Source organism: Zophobas morio, unplaced genomic scaffold (assembly GCF_036711695.1).
Source record: "Zophobas morio isolate AGI-343-1 ecotype UQ-CSIRO unplaced genomic scaffold, CSIRO_AGI_Zmor_V1 ptg000031l, whole genome shotgun sequence".
Taxonomy (NCBI): domain Eukaryota; kingdom Metazoa; phylum Arthropoda; class Insecta; order Coleoptera; family Tenebrionidae; genus Zophobas; species Zophobas morio.
This window is the reverse complement of record NW_026972136.1, coordinates 1,137,182-1,159,560: the sequence shown is the minus strand read 5'-3', so window position 1 is coordinate 1,159,560 and position 22,379 is coordinate 1,137,182. Positions and strand designations below refer to the sequence as shown.

Sequence of the window (22,379 nt, the reverse complement as noted above, 5' to 3'; positions counted from 1 at the left end):
GATGTCTAAAAATTATGAAAATATTCAGGGACGTAGATCTCGACACGCTGATTCCAAAAATATAGCATGTTGATGGTCATGAAGCAACACTTTCGAAAAAATCGCTGCGAAATGCGAATTTTTGATAATTTAAAAATTTCTGCATTTCAAAGGTCGATTCTGGAAAAACGGTTGCAGGTATCAAAAAATCCATGCGGATTTGAGTTCTTGAGTTCGTAATCTACAAGAAAATATATTTTGTTGAGTTTCGAAAATGTCAAAATTTTTGCGAAATTTGAAGAAGGGGGGACCATTAAAAAATTTCAATTTTAAAAAAGTTGTCTAAAAATTATGAAAATATTCAGAGACGTAGATCTCGACACGCTGATTCCAAAAATATAGCATGTTGATGGTCATGAAGCAACATTTTCGAAAAAATCGCTGCGAAATGCGAATTTTTGAAAATTTCAAAAATTTCTACATTTAAAAGGTCGATTCTGGAAAAATGGTTGCAGGTATCAAAAAATCGATGCCGGATTTGAGTTCTAGAGTTCGTAATCTACAAGAAAATGTATTTTGTTGAGTTTCGAAAATGTCAAAATTTTTGCGAAATTTGAAGAAGGGGGGACCATTAAAAAATTTCAATTTTAAAAAAGTTGTCTAAAAATTTTGAAAATATTCAGGGACGTAGATCTCGACACGCTGATTCCAAAAATATAGCATGTTGATGGTCATGAAGCAACAATTTCGAAAAAATCGCTGCGAAATGCGAATTTTTTATAATTTCAAAAATTTCGACATTTCAAAGGTCGATTCTGGAAAAACGGTTGCAGGTATCAAAAATCGATGCCGGATTTGAGTTCTAGAGTTCGTAATCTACAAGAAAATGTATTTTGTTGAGTTTCGAAAATGTCCAAATTTTTGCGAAATTTGAAGAAGGGGGGACCATTAAAAAATTTCAATTTTAAAAAAGTTGTCTAAAAATTATGAAAATATTCAGAGACGTAGATCTCGACACGCTGATTCCAAAAATATAGCATGTTGATGGTCATGAAGCAACATTTTCGAAAAAATCGCTGCGAAATGCGAATTTTTGAAAATTTCTAAAATTTCTACATTTCAAAGGTCGATTCTGGAAAAACGGTTGCAGGTATCAAAAAATCGATGCCGGATTTGGGTTCTAGAGTTCGTAATCTACAAGAAAATGTATTTTGTTGAGTTTCGAAAATGTCCAAATTTTTGCGAAATTTGAAGAAGGGGGGACCATTAAAAAATTTCAATTTTAAAAAAGTTGTCTAAAAATTATGAAAATATTCTGGGACGTAGATCTCGACACGCTGATTCCAAAAATATAGCATGTTGATGGTCATGAAGCAACATTTTCGAAAAAATCGCTGCGAAATGCGAATTTTTGATAATTTCAAAAATTTCGACATTTCAAAGGTCGATTCTGGAAAAACGGTTGCAGGTATCAAAAAATCGATGCCGGATTTGAGTTCTAGAGTTCGTAATCTACAAGAAAATGTATTTTGTCGAGTTTCGAAAATGTCAAAATTTTTGCGAAATTTGAAGAAGGGGGGACCATTAAAAAATTTCAATTTTAAAAAAGTTTTCTAAAAATTTTGAAAATATTCAGGGACGTAGATCTCGACACGCTGATTCCAAAAATATAGCATGTTGATGGTCATGAAGCAACAATTTCGAAAAAATCGCTGCGAAATGCGAATTTTTTATAATTTCAAAAATTTCGACATTTCAAAGGTCGATTCTGGAAAAACGGTTGCAGGTATCAAAAAATCGATGCCGGATTTGAGTTCTAGAGTTCGTAATCTACAAGAAAATGTATTTTGTTGAGTTTCGAAAATGTCCAAATTTTTGCGAAATTTGAAGAAGGGGGGACCATTAAAAAATTTCAATTTTAAAAAAGTTGTCTAAAAGTTATGAAAATATTCTGGGACGTAGATCTCGACACGCTGATTCCAAAAATATAGCATGTTGATGGTCATGAAGCAACATTTTCGAAAAAATCGCTGCGAAATGCGAATTTTTGATAATTTCAAAAATTTCGACATTTCAAAGGTCGATTCTGGAAAAACGGTTGCAGGTATCAAAAAATCGATGCCGGATTTGAGTTCTAGAGTTCGTAATCTACAAGAAAATGTATTTTGTTGAGTTTCGAAAATGTCCAAATTTTTGCGAAATTTGAAGAAGGGGGGACCATTAAAAAATTTCAATTTTAAAAAAGTTGTCTAAAAATTATGAAAATATTCAGGGACGTAGATCTCGACACGCTGATTCCAAAAATATAGCATGTTGATGGTCACGAAGCAACATTTTCGAAAAAATCGCTGCGAAATGCGAATTTTTGAAAATTTCAAAATTTCGATACTTCAACGGTCGATTCTGGCAAAACGATTGCAGGTATCAAAAAATCGATGCCGGATTTGAGTTCTAGAGGTCGAAGTCTACAAGAAAATGAATTTAGTTGAGTTTCGAAAATGTCAAAATTTTTGCGAAATTTGAAGACCATTAAAACATTTCAATTTTAATAAAGTTGTCTAAAAATTATGAAAATATTCAGAGACGTAGATCTCGACACGCTGATTCCAAAAATATAGCATGTTGATGGTCATGAAGCAACATTTTCGAAAAAATCGCTGCGAAATGCGAATTTTTGAAAATTTCAAAAATTTCTACATTTCAAAGGTCGATTCTGGCAAAACGGTTGCAGGTATCAAAAAATCGATGCCGGATTTGAGTTCTAGAGTTCGTAATCTACAAGAAAATGTATTTTGTTGAGTTTCGAAAATGTCAAAATTTTTGCGAAATTTGAAGAAGGGGGGACCATTAAAAAATTTCAATTTTAAAAAAGTTTTCTAAAAATTTTGAAAATATTCAGGGACGTAGATCTCGACACGCTGATTCCAAAAATATAGCATGTTGATGGTCATGAAGCAACATTTTCGAAAAAATCGCTGCGAAATGCGAATTTTTGATAATTTCAAAAATTTCGACATTTCAAAGGTCGATTCTGGAAAAACGGTTGCAGGTATCAAAAAATCGATGCCGGATTTGAGTTCTAGAGTTCGTAATCTACAAGAAAATGTATTTTGTTGAGTTTCGAAAATGTCAAAATTTTTGCGAAATTTGAAGAAGGGGGGACCATTAAAAAATTTCAATTTTAAAAAAGTTTTCTAAAAATTTTGAAAATATTCAGGGACGTAGATCTCGACACGCTGATTCCAAAAATATAGCATGTTGATGGTCATGAAGCAACAATTTCGAAAAAATCGCTGCGAAATGCGAATTTTTTATAATTTCAAAAATTTCGACATTTCAAAGGTCGATTCTGGAAAAACGGTTGCAGGTATCAAAAAATCGATGCCGGATTTGAGTTCTAGAGTTCGTAATCTACAAGAAAATGTATTTTGTTGAGTTTCGAAAATGTCCAAATTTTTGCGAAATTTGAAGAAGGGGGGACCATTAAAAAATTTCAATTTTAAAAAAGTTGTCTAAAAATTATGAAAATATTCTGGGACGTAGATCTCGACACGCTGATTCCAAAAATATAGCATGTTGATGGTCATGAAGCAACATTTTCGAAAAAATCGCTGCGAAATGCGAATTTTTGATAATTTCAAAAATTTCGACATTTCAAAGGTCGATTCTGGAAAAACGGTTGCAGGTATCAAAAAATCGATGCCGGATTTGAGTTCTAGAGTTCGTAATCTACAAGAAAATGTATTTTGTTGAGTTTCGAAAATGTCCAAATTTTTGCGAAATTTGAAGAAGGGGGGACCATTAAAAAATTTCAATTTTAAAAAAGTTGTCTAAAAATTATGAAAATATTCAGGGACGTAGATCTCGACACGCTGATTCCAAAAATATAGCATGTTGATGGTCACGAAGCAACATTTTCGAAAAAATCGCTGCGAAATGCGAATTTTTGAAAATTTCAAAATTTCGATACTTCAACGGTCGATTCTGGCAAAACGATTGCAGGTATCAAAAAATCGATGCCGGACTTGAGTTCTAGAGGTCGAAGTCTACAAGAAAATGAATTTAGTTGAGTTTCGAAAATGTCAAAATTTTTGCGAAATTTGAAGACCATTAAAAAATTTCAATTTTAATAAAGTTGTCTAAAAATTATGAAAATATTCAGGGACGTAGATCTCGACACGCTGATTCCAAAAATATAGCATGTTGATGGTCATGAATCAACATTTTCGAAAAAATCGCTACGAAATGGGAATTTTTGAAAATTTCAAAAATTTCGATTTTTCAAAGATCGATTCTGGAAAAACGGTTGCAGGTATCAAAAAATCGATACCGGATTTAAGTTCTAGAGGTCGAAATCTACAAGAAAATGTATTTACTTAGTTGAGTTTCGGAAATGTCAAAATTTTTGCGAAATTTGAGGAAGGGGGACCATTAAAAAATTTCAATTTTAAAAAAGTTGTCCAAAAATTGTGAAAAAATTCAGAGACGTAGATCTCGACACGCTGATTCCAAAAATATAGCATGTTGATGGTCACGAAGCAACATTTTCGAAAAAATCGCTGCGAAATGCGAATTTTTGAAAATTTCCAAATTTCGATTTTTCAACGGTCGATTCTGGAAAAACGGTTGCAGGTATCAAAAAACCGATGCCGGATTTAAGTTCTAGAGGTCGAAATCTACAAGAAAATGTGTTTAGTTGAGCTTTGGAAATGTCAAAATTTTTGCGAAATGTGAAGAAGGGGGGACCATTAAAAAATTTCAAATTTAAAAAAGTTGTCAAGAAATTATGAAAAAATTCAGAGACGTAGATCTCGACACGCTGATTCCAAAAATATAGCATGTTGATGGTCACGAAGCAACATTTTCGAAAAAATCGCTGCGAAATGCGAATTTTTGAAAATTTCCAAATTTCGATTTTTCAACGGTCGATTCTGGAAAAACGGTTGCAGGTATCAAAAAACCGATGCCGGATTTAAGTTCTAGAGGTCGAAATCAACAAGAAAATGTGTTTAGTTGAGCTTTGGAAATGTCAAAATTTTTGCGAAATGTGAAGAAGGGGGGACCATTAAAAAATTTCAAATTTAAAAAAGTTGTCTAAAAATTATGAAAATATTCAGGGACGTAGATCTCGATACGCTAATTCCAAAAATATAGCATGTTGATGGTCATGGAGCAACATTTTCGAAAAAATCGCTGCGAAATGCGAATTTTTGATAATTTCAAAAATTTCTGCATTTCAAAGGTCGATTCTGGAAAAACGGTTGCAGGTATCAAAAAATCGATGCCGGATTTGAGTTCTGGAGGTCGAAATCTACAAGAAAATGTATTTAGTTGAGTTTCGGAAGTGTCAAAATTTTTGCGAAACTTGAAGAAGGGGGGACCATTGAAAAATTTCAATTTTAAAAAGGTTGTCTAAAAATTATGAAAAAATTCAGAGACGTAGATCTCGACACGCTGATTCCAAAAATATAGCATGTTGATGGTCACGAAGCAACATTTTCGAAAAAATCGCTGCGAAATGCGAATTTCTGAAAATTTCAAAAATTTCGACATTTCAAAGGTCGATTCTGGAAAAACGGTTGCAGGTATCAAAAAACCGAGGCCGGGTTTGAGTTCTAGAGCTCGTAATCTACAAGAAAATATATTTTGTTGAGTTTCGAAAATGTCAAAATTTTTGCGAAATTTGAAGACCATTAAAAAATTTCACTTTTTAAAAAGTTGTCTAAAAATTATTAAAATATTCAGGGACGTAGATCTCGACACGCTGATTCCAAAAATATAGCATGTTGATGGTCATGAAGCAACATTTTCGAAAAAATCGCTGCGAAATGCGAATTTTTGAAAATTTCAAAAATTTCGACATTTCAAAGGTCGATTCTGGAAAAACGGTTGCAGGTATCAAAAAATCGATGCCGGATTTGAGTTCTAGAGTTCGTAATCTACAAGAAAATGTATTTTGTTGAGATTCGAAAATGTCAAAATTTTTGCGAAATGTGAAGAAGGGGGACCATTAAAAAATTTCAATTTTAAAAAAGTTGTCTAAAAATTATGAAAAGATTCATGGACGTAGATCTCGACACGCTGATTCCAAAAATATAGCATGTTGATGGTCATGAAGCAACATTTTCGAAAAAATCGCTGGGAAATGCGAATTTTTGATAATTTCAAAAATTTCGACATTTCAAAAGTCGATTCTGGAAAAACGGTTGCCGGTATCAAAAAATCGATGCCGGATTTGAGTTCTAGAGTTCGTAATCTACAAGAAAATGTCTTTTGTTGAGTTTCGAAAATGTCAAAATTTTTGCGAAATTTGAAGAAGGGGGGACCATTAAAAAATTTCAATTTTAAAAAAGTTGTCTAAAAATTATGAAAATATTCAGGGACGTAGATCTCGACACGCTGATTCCAAAAATATCGCATGTTGATGGTCATGAAGCAACATTTTCGAAAAAATCGCTGGGAAATGCGAATTTTTGATAATTTCAAAAATTTCGACATTTCAAAAGTCGATTCTGGAAAAACGGTTGCCGGTATCAAAAAATCGATGCCGGATTTGAGTTCTAGAGTTCGTAATCTACAAGAAAATGTCTTTTGTTGAGTTTCGAAAATGTCAAAATTTTTGCGAAATTTGAAGAAGGGGGGACCATTAAAAAATTTCAATTTTAAAAAAGTTGTCTAAAAATTATGAAAATATTCAGGGACGTAGATCTCGACATGCTGATTCCAAAAATATAGCATGTTGATGGTCATGGAGCAACATTTTCGAAAAAATCGCTGCGAAATGCGAATTTTTGATAATTTCAAAAATTTCTGCATTTCAAAGGTCGATTCTGGAAAAACGGTTGGAGGTATCAAAAAATCGATGCCGCATTTGAGTTCCAGAGTTCGTAATCTACAAGAAAATGTATTTTGTTGAGTTTCGAAAATGTCAAAATTTTTGCGAAATTTGAAGAAGGGGGGACAATTAAAAAATTTCAATTTTAAAAAAGTTGTCTAAAAATTATGAAAAAATTCAGAGACGTAGATCTCGGCACGCTGATTCCAAAAATATAGCATGTTGATGGTCACGAAGCAACATTTTCGAAAAAATCGCTACGAAATGGGAATTTTTGAAAATTTCAAAAATTTCGATTTTTCAAAGGTCGATTCTGGCAAAAGGGTTGCAGGTATCAAAAAATCGATACCGGATTGGAGTTCTAGAGGTCGAAATCTACAAGAAAATTTATTTAGTTGAGTTTCGGAAATGTCAAAATTTTTGCGAAATGTGAAGAAGGGGGGACCATAAAAAAATTTCAATTTTAAAAAAGTTGTCGAAAAATTATGAAAAAATTCAGAGACGTAGATCTCGACACGCTGATTCCAAAAATATAGCATGTTGATGGTCACGAAGCAACATTTTCGAAAAAATCGCTACGAAATGGGAATTTTTGAAAATTTCAAAAATTTCGATTTTTCAAAGGTCGATTCTGGCAAAACGGTTACAGGTATCAAAAAATCGATACCGGATTTGAGTTCTAAAGGTCGAAATCTACAAGAAAATGTATTTCGTTGAGTTTCGGAAATGTCAAACTTTTTGCGAAATGTGAAGAAGGGGGGACCATTAAAAAATTTCAATTTTAAAAAAGTTGTCTAAAAATTATGAAAAAATTCAGAGACGTAGATCTCGACACGCTGATTCCAAAAATATAGCATGTTGATGGTCACGAAGCAACATTTTCGAAAAAATCGCTACGAAATGGGAATTTTTGAAAATTTCAAAAATTTCGACATTTCAAAGGTCGATTCTGGAAAAACGGTTGCAGGTATCAAAAAACCGAGGCCGGGTTTGAGTTCTAGAGCTCGTAATCTACAAGAAAATATATTTTGTTGAGTTTCGAAAATGTCAAAATTTTTGCGAAATTTGAAGACCATTAAAAAATTTCACTTTTTAAAAAGTTGTCTAAAAATTATTAAAATATTCAGGGACGTAGATCTCGACACGCTGATTCCAAAAATATAGCATGTTGATGGTCATGAAGCAACATTTTCGAAAAAATCGCTGCGAAATGCGAATTTTTGAAAATTTCAAAAATTTCGACATTTCAAAGGTCGATTCTGGAAAAACGGTTGCAGGTATCAAAAAATCGATGCCGGATTTGAGTTCTAGAGTTCGTAATCTACAAGAAAATGTATTTTGGTGAGATTCGAAAATGTCAAAATTTTTGCGAAATGTGAAGAAGGGGGGACCATTAAAAAATTTCAATTTTAAAAAAGTTGTCTAAAAATTATGAAAATATTCATGGACGTAGATCTCGACACGCTGATTCCAAAAATATAGCATGTTGATGGTCATGAAGCAACATTTTCGAAAAAATCGCTGGGAAATGCGAATTTTTGATAATTTCAAAAATTTCGACATTTCAAAAGTCGATTCTGGAAAAACGGTTGCCGGTATCAAAAAATCGATGCCGGATTTGAGTTCTAGAGTTCGTAATCTACAAGAAAATGTCTTTTGTTGAGTTTCGAAAATGTCAAAATTTTTGCGAAATTTGAGGAAGGGGGGACCATTAAAAAATTTCAATTTTAAAAAAGTTGTCTAAAAATTATGAAAATATTCATGGACGTAGATCTCGACACGCTGATTCCAAAAATATAGCATGTTGATGGTCATGAAGCAACATTTTCGAAAAAATCGCTGGGAAATGCGAATTTTTGATAATTTCAAAAATTTCGACATTTCAAAAGTCGATTCTGGAAAAACGGTTGCCGGTATCAAAAAATCGATGCCGGATTTGAGTTCTAGAGTTCGTAATCTACAAGAAAATGTCTTTTGTTGAGTTTCGAAAATGTCAAAATTTTTGCGAAATTTGAAGAAGGGGGGACCATTAAAAAATTTCAATTTTAAAAAAGTTGTCTAAAAACTATGAAAAAATTCAGAGACGTAGATCTCGACACGCTGATTCCAAAAATATAGCATGTTGATGGTCACGAAGCAACATTTTCGAAAAAATCGCTACGAAATGGGAATTTTTGAAAATTTCAAAAAATTCGATTTTTCAAAGGTCGATTCTGGCATAACGGTTGCAGGTATCAAAAAAATTGATACCGGATTTGAGTTCTAAATGTCGAAATCTACAAGAAAATGTATTTAGTTGAGTTTCGGAAATGTCAAAATTTTTGCGAAATGTGAAGAAGGGGGGACAATAAAAAAATTTCAATTTTAAAAAAGTTGTCTAAGAATTATGAAAAAAATCAGAGACGCAGATCTCGACAAGCTGATTCCAAAAATATGGCATGTTGATGGTCACGAAGCAACATTTTCGAAAAAATCGCTACGAAATGGGAAAAGAAACGAGGCCGGAAGTGAGTTCTAGAGGTAGAAATCGGCAAGAAAATGTATTTAGAATTTGTGAATCAGCGAACTCTTCTCATATTATTTTTTTCTTTGGTGAGATCAAGACTGGAGCACGGGGCAGTTATTTGGTACCCCATCTACGCAATCCATCGCAAGAAAATTGAGGCTGTACAAAGAAAATTTTGAAGTCCCAGCTTACTTACAAGACGGTGTTTGAACAGATTTAATTTTACATCACTGCATGGACGGCGAAATATGTTTTTGGTTCGTTTCTTACATAATCTTTTTCATAATAGAACTGATTGTTCTGTGCTCTTGGGTAAAATTAACTTTCTTGTGCCTTGACCTCTGCTAACTTGCTAAACATTGTAGAATAGTATTAAATGTTTAAGGTTACTGAATTTTTCGTCAATTTTCTGCTTATTAAAATTGAACAACACAACGTAACCCAAAATCAGCATAAAATCCCTTTTCCCTCTTCGAATTCACGACATTTACAGCATTGCTAATTTTCAGAGAGAATCATGTTCATGACCAAAAAGGTTTCGTGTTCACGAGGTGTTAATTTGTGTTGACACTCTACTAATAATGATCACAGTTCCCTTGAGAGTTATAACGAAAATTAAAATCCAGCATTAAAATAACATGTTTACATTAAAGTTCGTATAGTTTTTATTTTCTGGACTCGTTTTTGGCTAATTCTTAAATGTTTCTATATTTTCAATCATTTTGTCACACAAAAAATGAAAGTATCGTAATTTTGCCGATTTAGGTGTGGATATGGAAACAAGTTTTTATAAAGGTACATTCAATGTTTATTTGCGACTGTGTCCACAATTTCCGTAAATATATTTTTAACAAAAAGTACTCAAATACAATGAATAATAAATTTCAACACTACAGTAATATGTACATAAATTAATCTATTGTCACGTTCTGTAGACACAGAATTATTGGTGCGTACTATTGTAAAAACAAAGCATAAATATTTTAATTGTCAGCACTGAACACAAAAAGATCGTCAAAATTGATCGTAGACAGTGATAAAGGTGGCGTTATAAAAATAGAAAAAAAGCGCATATTTTTGTAAAAGAAATTTCGTTACAACCTGAAGTGTTAGGGAAAATGCAGCAGGCGAATATATAAAAAATGAGACTAGAGTACTATATCCGCACTTTTAATGTGTATAATAATATAAAATAATGGTTGAATCGAATGCCATATGTACATATAAACTTAAAACTAAAAAACATAATCACAATAGGAAAATAAAACGAAAATCACAAACACAGTGATGAATTTAAAACAGAGAAGTATTGCACAAGGTGAAAGCAAAAGTCTGACCTGTCTGTACAGTCTAAAATTACAATAAACTATACATTAGAGCCGAGCAGGCTGTATTATATACATCTACACATTGTCACTAAATCTACTGTGAAAATGTTCAGACGTTATTAGAAACTTGAGCCGAATCGAATTTTGTAAAAATTTTTCAAAATATTTTTCCGTCCTAAATTATAATACTAAAACATAAATCTAAAATACTAAAATTATAAAATCACGAATTCATGGCAGATATGCTTACAATAACATGCGAATGCTTCCAAACACATTCGTTAAATTCTACTAGTAACACCGTATCTTTACATATTGTAAGCGACATAAATGGGGTCGAGTTGGTCAGCTAAGAAGCCATCGCGTAAATGCATGCGCTGCTTTTCGCCGCGCGAGTTTATGGGGACCACGCCGGGGTCCACCACCACCACCACCCCCACGATCAAATGGTGTTCTTCTAAGACGGTGTTCGTCACCAGCGGCACGAGATCGAGGGCCTCGCTTTCGTTGCCGTCCAGCTCCACGACCACCACCAGCAAATTGGTCCAAGTGAACACAGCACTGAAACGCCAAAAACACAGTCAAAATTTAATCACTCAAGCGGCAATTTATCAAGAAATGGGTACCCACCATTCGGCAATCTTCTTATGGCATCTGAGCACGCTGTTCTCGATGTCTATGGGATGGTACCTCATCCCTCGCAGCATAATCGTTTCGTCCAGAGCGCCGACGACAAACACGGCGTCGTGCAACTCTGGAGAATCTGAACTGACTAGGTGTTGTGATGAGCCTAACGATTCCGTATCGCTTTCCCTACCTAATATAGTTTCTTCGGCCGGACAGGTGGATTGGGTGCCTTCCGTGCGTCGCAAAAATCCCAGGTAGCCCGTCCTGGCGTACACCTCGCCTGTATTTCCCGTGACCAGTCTGAAACGACCAAAAACATTTATAAACAAACATCTTTTACGATTTTACTAAACATTTAATGGATAATTGTCTAGAGTTATTTCAAGAGCTACTCAAGCATTGGTTCGATATACTCGGTACATTGTAACTACTCTCCAAATACCTTAAACACTGCTTTGAAGTTTTAAGCTTTGAAACGTAGCCCACCACAGCAATGTGAATTGCTCGATGCTCTACATACAAGTACTAAATTGGCAGTTTGTGGTCACGTGATACGAGTAACAAAATTTCACAAGATTTTCCTTAAATATTTTTTGAAACGACAGAAAAAAAAAAGGTGAAAGTAGCAAAATTTTATCGTCTTTTCTGTTTCAATCCAGTTCTTTTTCCCGTTGTCCCTATAACACTTGTATACATTTTTACATTATTCTCCTTCTCCATTTTGTTTTAATTTTTATTTTCTTGTTCTTTATCAATTGTGAAGTCGATTTCCACTTCATTTTTCTTCTTTCTGCTCTCATTCTTGTTCCCCATCTCGTCTTAATTGCATTCTCGTTCCGGTTCTTCGTCTCAATTTGGCTATCGTTTCCTTCCTGATTGAAGTTTTGCTATTTTCATTGCGTTCAGATTCTCATTTTGACTTTGTTTTAACTCACGTTTCTCATTCTTATTTCCATCCTCGTTACACGCGATTACGTTCCAATTTTCATTTGCGTTCTCACTCTCCTGTCCGTCTTTATATTGTTTCTGATTTTCGTTTGCGTCCTGGTGCGAATTTTTGTTTCAATTCCATTTCTGTTCTTGTTCTGTTTAGATTGTCGTTCTTAATCTTGTCTTAATCTCATTCTTTTTTAGTTTTAGTTGACACTATTTTTGCTTTTATTCTTCTCCTCGGGGTCTATTTTGTTCTAATTCTAACTCTTATTCACTTTCTCTCGTTCGTATTTTCTTCTTAAATCTTCTTCACATTTTTTGTTCGATTTCGTTCTCTCTCTTTGTTATTTTAATTCGTGTGTCGTTTCGTTCATTTCCTAGTTTTAATTGTCTTCTTCCTTTCCCATTTTGCTCTAATTCTGATCTTACTTCTCGTCCTGTTTTGGTTTCAATTTTTGTTTTTCATTATCATTTCTTATTCTCGCTCATGTTCTGGTTGTCATTCTCGTTCTTCTTTATCGTCCTCAATTTCATTCCCATTTTTTTTATTCTCCTTCTCATTCTCGTTCGCGCCCTGGTGCGAATTTTCGTTTCAATAACATTTCTGTCTTCCTTATTCTGTTTCGATTGTCATTCTCATTCTTATTTTTATTTTCATTTTCCTCTTCAATATCTTTTTTTTCTAGTTCTAATTCGCGTTTTCATTCTCTGGTTCCAATTTTCTTCTTAATTCTTTCTGACATTTTTGTTCAATTTCTTTCTTCTTCTCCCATTTATTCTAAATGGTGTCTCGTTTCGTTCATTTTCTAGTTTTAATTGTCTTCTTCCTTTTCCATTTTGCTCTAATTCACATCTTGCTTCTCGTGCTATTTTGGTTTCAATTTTTGTTTCTCATTATCATTTCTTATTCTCACTCATATTCTTCTGGTTTTCATTCCCGCTCTCATCCTCTTGTCGTTCTCGTTCTTCTTTATCGTCCTCAATTTCATTCCCATTTTTTTATTCTCCTTCTCATTCTCGTTCGCGCCCTGGTGCGAATTTTCGTTTCAATAACATTTCTGTCTCCCTTATTCCGTTTCGATTGTCATTCTCATTCTTATTTTTATTTTCATTCTCCTCTTCAATACCTTTTTTTTCTAGTTCTAATTCGCATTTTCATTCTCTGGTTCCAATTTTCTTCTTAATTCTTTCTGACATTTTTGTTCAATTTCTTTCTTCTTCTCCTATTTATTCTAAATGGTGTCTCGTTTCGTTCATTTTCTAGTTTTAATTGTCTTCTTCCTTTTCCATTTTGCTCTAATTCTCATCTTGCTTCTCGTCCTGTTTTGATTTCAATTTTTGTTTCTCATTATCATTTCTTATTCTCGCTCATGTTCTGGTTTTCATTCGCGTTCTCACCCTCTTGTCGTTCTCGTTCTTCTTTATCGTCCTCAATTTCATTCCCATTTTTTTTATTCTCCTTCTCATTCTCGTTCGCGCCCTGGGGCGAATTTTCGTTTCAATAACATTTCTGTCTTCCTTATTCTGTTTCGATTGTCATTCTCATTCTTATTTTAATTTTCATTCTCCTCTTCAATATCTTTTTTTTCTAGTTCTAATTCGCGTTTTCATTCTCTGGTTCCAATTTTCTTCTTAATTCTTTCTGACATTTTTGTTCAATTTCTTTCTTCTTCTCCCATTTATTCTAAATGGTGTCTCGTTTCGTTCATTTTCTAGTTTTAATTGTCTTCTTCCTTTTCCATTTTGCTCTAATTCTCCTCTTGCTTCTCGTCCTATTTTGGTTTCAATTTTTGTTTCTCATTATCATTTCTTATTCTCGCTCATGTTCTGGTTTTCATTCGCGTTCTCACCCTCTTCTCGTTCTCGTACTTCTTTATCGTCCTCAATTTCATTCCCATTTTTTTATTCTCCTTCTAATTCTCGTTCGCGCTCTGGTGCGAATTTTCGTTTCAATAACATTTCTGTCTTCCTTATTCTGTTTCGATTGTCATTCTCATTCTTATTTTTATTTTCATTCTCCTCTTCAATATCTTTTTTTTCTAGTTCTAATTCGCGTTTTCATTCTCTGGTTCCAATTTTCTTCTTAATTCTTTCTGACATTTTTGTTCAATTTCTTTCTTCTTCTCCTATTTATTCTAAATGGTGTCTCGTTTCGTTCATTTTCTAGTTTTAATTGTCTTCTTCCCTTTCCATTTTGCTCTAATTCTTATCTTGCTTCTCGTTCTATTTTGGTTTCGATTTTTGTTTTTCATTATCATTTCTTATTCTCGCTCATGTTCTGGTTTTCATTCGCGTTATCACCCTCCTGTCGTTCTCGTTCTTCTTTATCGTCCTCAATTTCATTCCCATTTGTTTATTCTCCTTCTCATTCTCGTTCGCGCCCTGGTGCAAATTTTCGTTTCTATAACATTTCTGTCTTCCTTATTCTGTTTCGATTGTCATTCTCATTCTTATTTTAATTTTCATTCTCTTCTTCAATTCTTTTTTTTCTAGTTCTAATTCGCGTTTTCATTCTCTGGTTCCAATTTTTTTCTTAATTCTTTCTGACATTTTTGTTCAATTTCTTTCTTCTTCTATTTATTCTAAATGGTGTCTCGTTTCGTCCATCTTCTAGTTTTCGTTGTCTCCTTTTTTTCTCCACTCCATTCGAATTCTCATCTTATTTCTCGTTCTGAATTAGTTCCAATTCTTGTTTCTGATTCTCCTGTCATTCTCCATATCGTTTCTGTTTCTCGTTATTTCTTATCGTCCTCAATTTCCTTCCCCTCTTTGTTACAATTCGATTTCTGTTCTCCTTAGTCTGTTTCGATTGTCATTCTAATTCTTATTTAATTTTTCGTTTTCATTTTGTTCTAATAGAACTCTTGTGCACTTCCTCTCGTTCTTATTTTATTTTTTAATCTTCTTGACATTTTTGTTCGATTTTCGTTTTCTCCCTCCCTGTTATTTTAATTCGTGTGGTTTCCTTCATTTTTTAGTGTTAATTGTCTTTTTCTTTCGCCATTCTGTTCTAATTCTTACCCAATTTCTCGACCTGATTTGGTTTCAATTCTTATTTCTGATTCTCATCTACGTTTTCACTCTCTTGTCATTCTCTATATTGTTTATGTTTATCGTCCTCAATTTCATTCCCATTTTTTTTGTCTTCTTACTTTCGTTCACGCCCTGGTTCGAATTTTCGTTTCAATTCCATTCCTTTCGATTTCCTTTTTTCCTTATTCTCTTTCAACTGTTATTCTTAATCTCTTTCTAATCTAATTCTTCTGTAGTTTTAGTTGGCATTCTCGTTCTTCTCTTTGTTTTCATTCTACTACTCAGCATCTATTTCGTTCTAAACTCTAATACGTGTTCTCTTTCTTTCGTTCCAATTTTCTTTTTAATTCTTTCTGATATTTTTGTTTAATTTCGTTCTTCGTCTTTTTGTTGTTCAAAATGGCGTCTCGTTTCGTTAATCTTCTAGTTTTCATTGTCTTCTTTTTTCCATTTCATTATAATTCTCGTCTTATTTTTCGCGATAATTTGGTTCCAATTCTAGTTTCTGATTCTCATTTCCATTCTTCTCTTTGTTCTCGAACACGCTCTGGTTTTCATTTGGGTTCTCACTCTCCTGTCATTCTCTATATTGTTTCCCTTTCTCGTTCTTTCTTATCGTCTTCAATTTTCTTCCCATCTATGTTATAATTCGCATTTTAATTCTCGTTCGCGCTCGGTTCGAATTTTATTTCGATTTCATTTCTGTTCTCCTTATTTTGTTTTGATTGTCATTCTCAATTTTGTTCTAGTTGGTATCCTAGTATTTGTTCTAGTACATTTTCGTTGTTATCCTTGTTTTCATTCTCCTCCTCAATGTCTATTTTGTTCTAATTTTTCGTGTTCTCTTTCTCTCTCGTTCCAATTCTCTTCTTCATTCTTCTTGACATTGTTGTTCTCATCCCTGTTCTCTTTGACCTTTTTGCTCTATTTAGCGTCTCCTTTCCGTTCTTGTTCCCACTTCGTTCCCTCTCTCGTTTTTGCTTTCCTCCTCCATTTCACTCTAATTCTCAATTTATTTTTCGTTTTCATTTTGTTCTAATCCTAACTCTTTTGCTCTTTCTTTCATTCCTATTTTCATTTTAAATCTTCTTGACATCTTTGTTCGATTTTCGTTTTCTCTCTTCTTGTTATTTTCGTTCGGTGGTGGTTTCGTTCATTTTCTAGTTTAAATTGTCTTCTTCACTCTCCTTTTATTCTCTATATTGTTTATGTTTCTCGTTCTTTTATATCGTCCTCAATTTCATTCCCATTTTTTTTATTGGGCTTCTTATTCTCAATCTTCTTCAAATCTCATTCTTCTTTAGGTTTACTTGGCATTCTCGTTCTTATCTTTGTTTTCATTCTCCTCAGTATCTTTTTCGTTCTAATTCTAATACGTGCTCTCTTTCTCTCGTTTCAATTTTCTTTTTAATTCTTTCTGACATTTTTGTTCAATCTCCTTCCAATTATGGATTCTGATTCTCATTTCTATTCTCCTCTTTATTCTCGAACGCGCTGTGTTTTGTATTTGCGTTCTCATTCTCCTGTCATTCTCTACATTGTGTCTGTTTCTCGTTCTTCTTAAGCGTCCTCAATTTCCTTCTCATTTTTGTTATAATTGGTATTTTCATTCTCCTCCTCAGTGTCTATTTTGTTGTAATTCGTGTTCCCTTTCTCTCTCGTTCCTATTCTCTTCTTCATTGCTCTTGAAATTGTTATCATCGCTTTTCTCTCTCTACTTTTTGTTCCAATTGGCCTCTCCTTGCCGTTATCTTCCTCATTTCGCTCTAATACCCATTCTATTTCTTGTTTTTATTTTGTTTTAATTTCTGCTTTTCAGGGTCACATCTATTCTCTAATTTACTCTTGATCACGTTTTGATTCTCTCATTTGTGTTCTCACTCTATTGACATTCTTTATGCTGTTCTGATTCTCGTTTTTCCTATCATTGTTCTCATTCTCCCATCTCTGCGTTGTTTCAATTCGCCTTCTCAATCTTGTTCTCGTTGGTATTCTAGTTGTTGTTCTGGTTGAAATTTTCGTTGTGCGTTTTCTTCTTCATTCTTCTTGACATTGTTGTCTGATTTTTCTTCTTCTTCTTCTTCTTGTTAATCTAACTGGCGTTTCGTTTCGTTCATCTTCTAGTTTTCATTCTCTTCTTGCTTCCGTATTCTACTCTAATTCTCATCCTATTTCTCGTTCTGATTTGGTGCTAATTTTTGTTTCTCATTCGCATTTCCATTATTATGCTCCTGTCATTCTCTATGTTGTTTCTGATTCTCGTATATCTTTATCGTCCTCAATTTCTTTCTCGTCTTTGTTTTAATTTCTCTTCTCATTCTCGCTCTGATTTTAATTTTTGTTTCGATTCCATTTCTATATTCTATTTCGATATTCATTCTCAATCCTGTTCTAGTTCGTACACTAGTTCTTGTTCTAGCTGACATTCTCTTTTTTATCCTTTTTGTTTTCTTTCTTCTCTTTAGTGTCTGTTTTATTCTATTTCTAATTCATGTTCCTACCCTTTTCTTCATTCTTCTTGACAATATTTATTTTAATTTCTGTTTCTCATGATCATTTCCATTCTCTTCTTAATCTCGATCACGTTTCGATTCTTTTTCGATTTGCGTTCTTACTCTATTAACATTCTTTATGCCGTTCTGATTCTCGTTATTCTTTTCATCGTCACTCTCTATTTCGTTCAACTATTCTTCTCTTCCCTGTTTATTCTAATGTTTGTTATATTTTTCGTTCTCCACATTCTCATTCCGATTTTCTTTTTCCTTCTTCACATTTTCGTTTTAATTCTCGTTCTATAATTACCATTCTTGTTGTTACTTTCGTTTTCTAATTCGCGTTCTCTTTCATATTCTTGTCCAGATTACTTTTTCTGTTCTTCTTCTTTAGTCTAGTATACGATCGAAAAAAAGTCGTCTAGTAGACCATGAAATTTATTTTTAAAATAATGATGTTGGTATTGCAGCTATTTGACAGTTTATGTCACCATAACTGTCAAAGTGAACAAAGCGGCGATGGTGTTGCCAACATAATTATTTTTAGCAATAAATTTCGATGATTACTAGATGACTTTTTTTAATCGTATATGATTGAAAAAAACATTCGTCAAGTGTGCTTCGGAATTTTTTTTAATTGGATTGCCATTTTTGCATGAGAAGTATCACGTTTATATTTTAAGGTTATATAAATCAATGTCAATGATAACTCTTTCCGTCAGCCAAAAATAATGATACTGCCAAGATATTTTTTTAATAAATTCCAAAGCACACTAGAGATTTTTTTTTTTCGATTATATGGTAGCTCTAATGTTTATTCTCGTTTTCTGTTTTCCTCTTATTTTCGTTTACCATTTCGTTGTAAGTCTCGTTGCGTCCTAGTTCCTAACCTTGTATCCATTTTTTTTTTTAATTTTACATACAAATAAAGTGTCAGAGAAATTCCCTTGGTATTTCTCTTGATACGCTATGAAAACAAAGCAAGCTACGTTTAAACCCTTTATTTAGCAAACCCTCCTGAATGGGCCTGATATGTCAGAGATATACGTCAATCAGGGTCTATTCATGTTCATGTCTATGTTTATCCTTTCTCTGAAGTGTTTTTTGTTATTCTCTTTGTCTGCGGAAACTTATACAGGTAATGAAAACCGCTAATTGTTGCCACTTTCTTTTTTTTTAATTTAAAACTATTTCAAAGTTTTCTTTTCATTTCTTTTACCTATATCTATACTCTAATTTTTGTATCATTCTTAAGTGCACGTAGTTGTTGTCACTGCGCATGTCCCCGTATTTGACATAATTTTGCCACTTTATGTTCTAACCTATAAATCTTGAATAATCGCGTTAAAAATTTACACGACTTTGTGGAATTTTGTTTGAATTCTGATCACGTCTACATACACAAAAAAAAATCAATTGCTTTACTAATATTTAATATTTTACTACGTACTCAACTACCAAAACATCTTAAGTGTTAAACCCCACCCCGTGGCCTAGAAAGCCCGCTTAGCAACAAACTTCGTTCCCCCAAGCACTAACCTGGCATTGAAATGGTCTCCATACTCGCTCTCGTCCCCATAAATCGTAAAATATCCACTAGCCGAATGGCCACTCTGTACCCAAATCTCCCCCAAATGCGAGTCGCCGCACTGCCCTTTACTCTCCGGATTCGCTATAATCACTTTAACACCCGGCAGTAACTTGCCACTCTCCATTAAGCAAAGACTATGGGGGCTGCCCCTCTCCACCAGACTGACCCTGTCGTTACGCAGGGCCCTGAGATCGACGTAAACCGTCGAAGGTTCCGGACTCGAGGCGCCCTGCAGGCATATGGCGACGTTCACTCTGCAGCCGAACGAGGTGGAGACGGCCCGGGGACTGAGTCCCAGGGCGCTGAACAGCTTGGAGAAGCTGGTGGTGAGGTTGATTCGAGGGCGCTCCTCGGCCACGACGACGCAGGTTCGGACGCAGGCCAGGTTCACGCCGCGGGATTTGAGCTGGTTGACCGAGGAGCCGAGGCCTTTGGTGCAGAGCTCCATCACGCCGTACGAGCAGAAGGTGTCGCGGACTTTGTATTGGCTCACGGCGGAGAGCCAGAGGGAGGGGTTCATTTCCACCTCGGATGGGGGGATGAGGATGGAGTGGTGGCCGGAGTATATGCTACTCAAGCACCTGGAACGAATACATGGTTAGTACTTTAACATCTACACTACTATTACAAAAAAATAGTTCTTCCAACAGAAAATCCAAAATTCGGGAAAAATTCATACAAGATTTGTCAAAAACCCGTGTCGATTTTTTTCCAACCTGTGGAAAAATTTCAAAAAAATTAGAATAACTTGGCAACTTTAAATACGAATTTCAAAAATAATGCTGGAGTTCCACAGGGATTAGTACTTGGAGTCGTAATATTTTTACCAAACGTGAACGAACTTCCCAGTTGTAAATTTTCGTCTAAACTCAAAAATTTTTGTAAATCAAGTCGAACATTTTTTGTGACAAGGAAAAAATAAAAGGAAAGACAAATTTTGACCATATTAAAAGCTATATAAATGTATACGCCATCTAGAGCGGTAAATATGGGGGAATGTTGAGAACGCTCTGGACATCCTAGATTCGAGAAGGTTTTGGTCAAGGAATGCTCGAGAAACAGAAAGTGAGGCGATGAAGAATTGGTATTAAGATATATATTTTTTAAAATTTCCGATTGTAAGCTAAGGAAGTATTGTAAAAGAGTTCATTGGGTAAATGGCTACTTTCACGTTTTCTCGATGTCTCATGACCGTAGAGTACTTACGAACAAATTGGTGACTTCCTCTCAAAATTTGTCATAGTAAGCAGGATTTAGATTTTATAAAATAACAATTGTCCTCTATTTGTGGGTTATGCATCCGCCTTGAGGTGTTTCCTGAGGAATTTAAATTTTTGCAAAAAAATCGAAATTGGATAACAACCTTTTATAATGGGTGTAACGTCAAAAACTGGCGGTCACTGAAAATGACATTTATCAATAAAATCGAGTTTAAAAAAAAGATCTCGAAAATAACTTCTACTAATTAATACAGAGAATTCAAGATTTTTCAAGAGTTGCCTAACAAACCTTAAAAAATTCTGAGAAATACGTTTTGACTAATTAAAAAAACAACGTGTAGATGGTATCGGACCAAGATTTTTGAAAAATTTGGTTTATAAATGATTTTCTTTAATATTCCGAAAATTGTCATTTTTTAATTTTTCGATACTTCAAAAATTGTTGGAATTAAAAAAAAAAAATGAGGCCGAAAATAACTTCTATGAGTTGAGATCTACAAGAAAATGTTTTCGGTAATTTTCGAAAAACTGTCAAAAAATTCATTGAGATTTTCGAAAAGTTGCCCAAAAATCCTCAAAAATTCTGGGAAATCCAAAGTACATTTCGATGAGCCAATTCGAAAAAATAACGTGTTTATGGTCTCGGACTAAGATTTTTAGAAAATTCGGTTTGAACATATTTTTTCAATATCTCGAAACTCAATTTTTAGTTGATCGATTCTGGAAAAGTTGTTGGAATTTTTGAAGAAATAAAGCAGAAAATAACTTCTGCAAGTCAAAGTCTGAAAGAAAATGCATTTAGGTAATTTTCCAAGAGTGTTTCAAAAATTGTCAAAATTCATATTGAAAATTTAAGATTTTTGAAAAGTTGCCTTAAAATTCTCACAAAATTATAGATAATACATTTCGATGCCCTTATTCGAAAAATGTTACGTGTTAAAATTTTTGAAAAATTTGGTTCACAAATGAATTTTTTCGATTCTGGCAAAATTGTTGAAATTTTAATTATATTATAAAAAAGTTTCTTTCGATAATTTTCGAAGGGTGCTCGAAAAACGGTAAAAAATTCATATTGAAAAATAGATTTTTGAAAAGTTACTTAAAAAATTCTTAAAAAATTCTGAGGAGTACATTTCGAAAATTTGATTCTAAAAAGAGAACGTGTAGATGGTACCGGACCAAGATTTTTGAAAAAAATAGTTTGTAAATGATTTTTTTTAATTTCCCGAAAATTGTCATTTTTAAATTTTTCGATACTTAAAAAATTGTTGGAATTAAAAAAAATGTGCCGAACATAACTTCTGAGTTGATACCTACAAGAAAATGTTTTCGGTAATTTTCGAAAGGTACTCGAAAAACTCAAAAAATATTCGAAAAGTTGCCTAAAAATCCTCAAAAAATTCGAAAAAACAACGTGTTGATGGTCTCGGACTAAGATTTTCCAAAAATTCGGTTTGAACATGGTATTATTTCAAAATCTCGAAAGTTTTCATTTTTTATTTTATCGATCCTGGAAAAATTGCTGGAATTTTCGAAGAAATGAAGCAGAAAATAACTTCTAAAAGTCGAAGTCTACTAGAAAATGCATTTAGGTCATTTTAGAAAAGTGTTTGAAAAATCGTCAAAAATTCCTATTGAAAATTGAAAAAAGATTTTTGAAAAGTTGCCTATAAATTCTCACAAAATTCTGGGTTATTAGATTTTGATGAGCTTATTCGAAAAACGTTACGTATTGCTGGTTCAGATCCAAAATTTTCGAAAAATTTGGTTCATAAATGAATGTTTTCTATTATCTCGAAAATTGCCATTTTTTTAAACGATTCTGGCAAAATTGT

The 22,379-nt window shown here is 33.6% G+C and overlaps 1 protein-coding gene across 9 annotated transcripts in view; it reads right to left on the bottom strand.

Annotated features, from left to right (window-relative positions):
* Window positions 1-10,104: 10,104 nt before the first annotated feature.
* LOC135139543 (disco-interacting protein 2) overlaps window positions 10,105-22,379 on the bottom strand; it is a 309,775-nt gene continuing 297,500 nt past the window's right edge. For all 9 annotated transcript variants that reach the window (XM_064069816.1, XM_064069817.1, XM_064069819.1 and 6 more), the window contains 3 exons: window positions 19,273-19,905; window positions 11,279-11,575; window positions 10,105-11,209 (listed from right to left, as the gene is read on the bottom strand). In XM_064069816.1, the coding sequence (XP_063925886.1) occupies window positions 10,957-11,209; window positions 11,279-11,575; window positions 19,273-19,905 (1,183 nt within the window). In that variant the 3' untranslated portion in view covers window positions 10,105-10,956. The remainder of the gene's footprint in view (window positions 11,210-11,278; window positions 11,576-19,272; window positions 19,906-22,379) is intronic.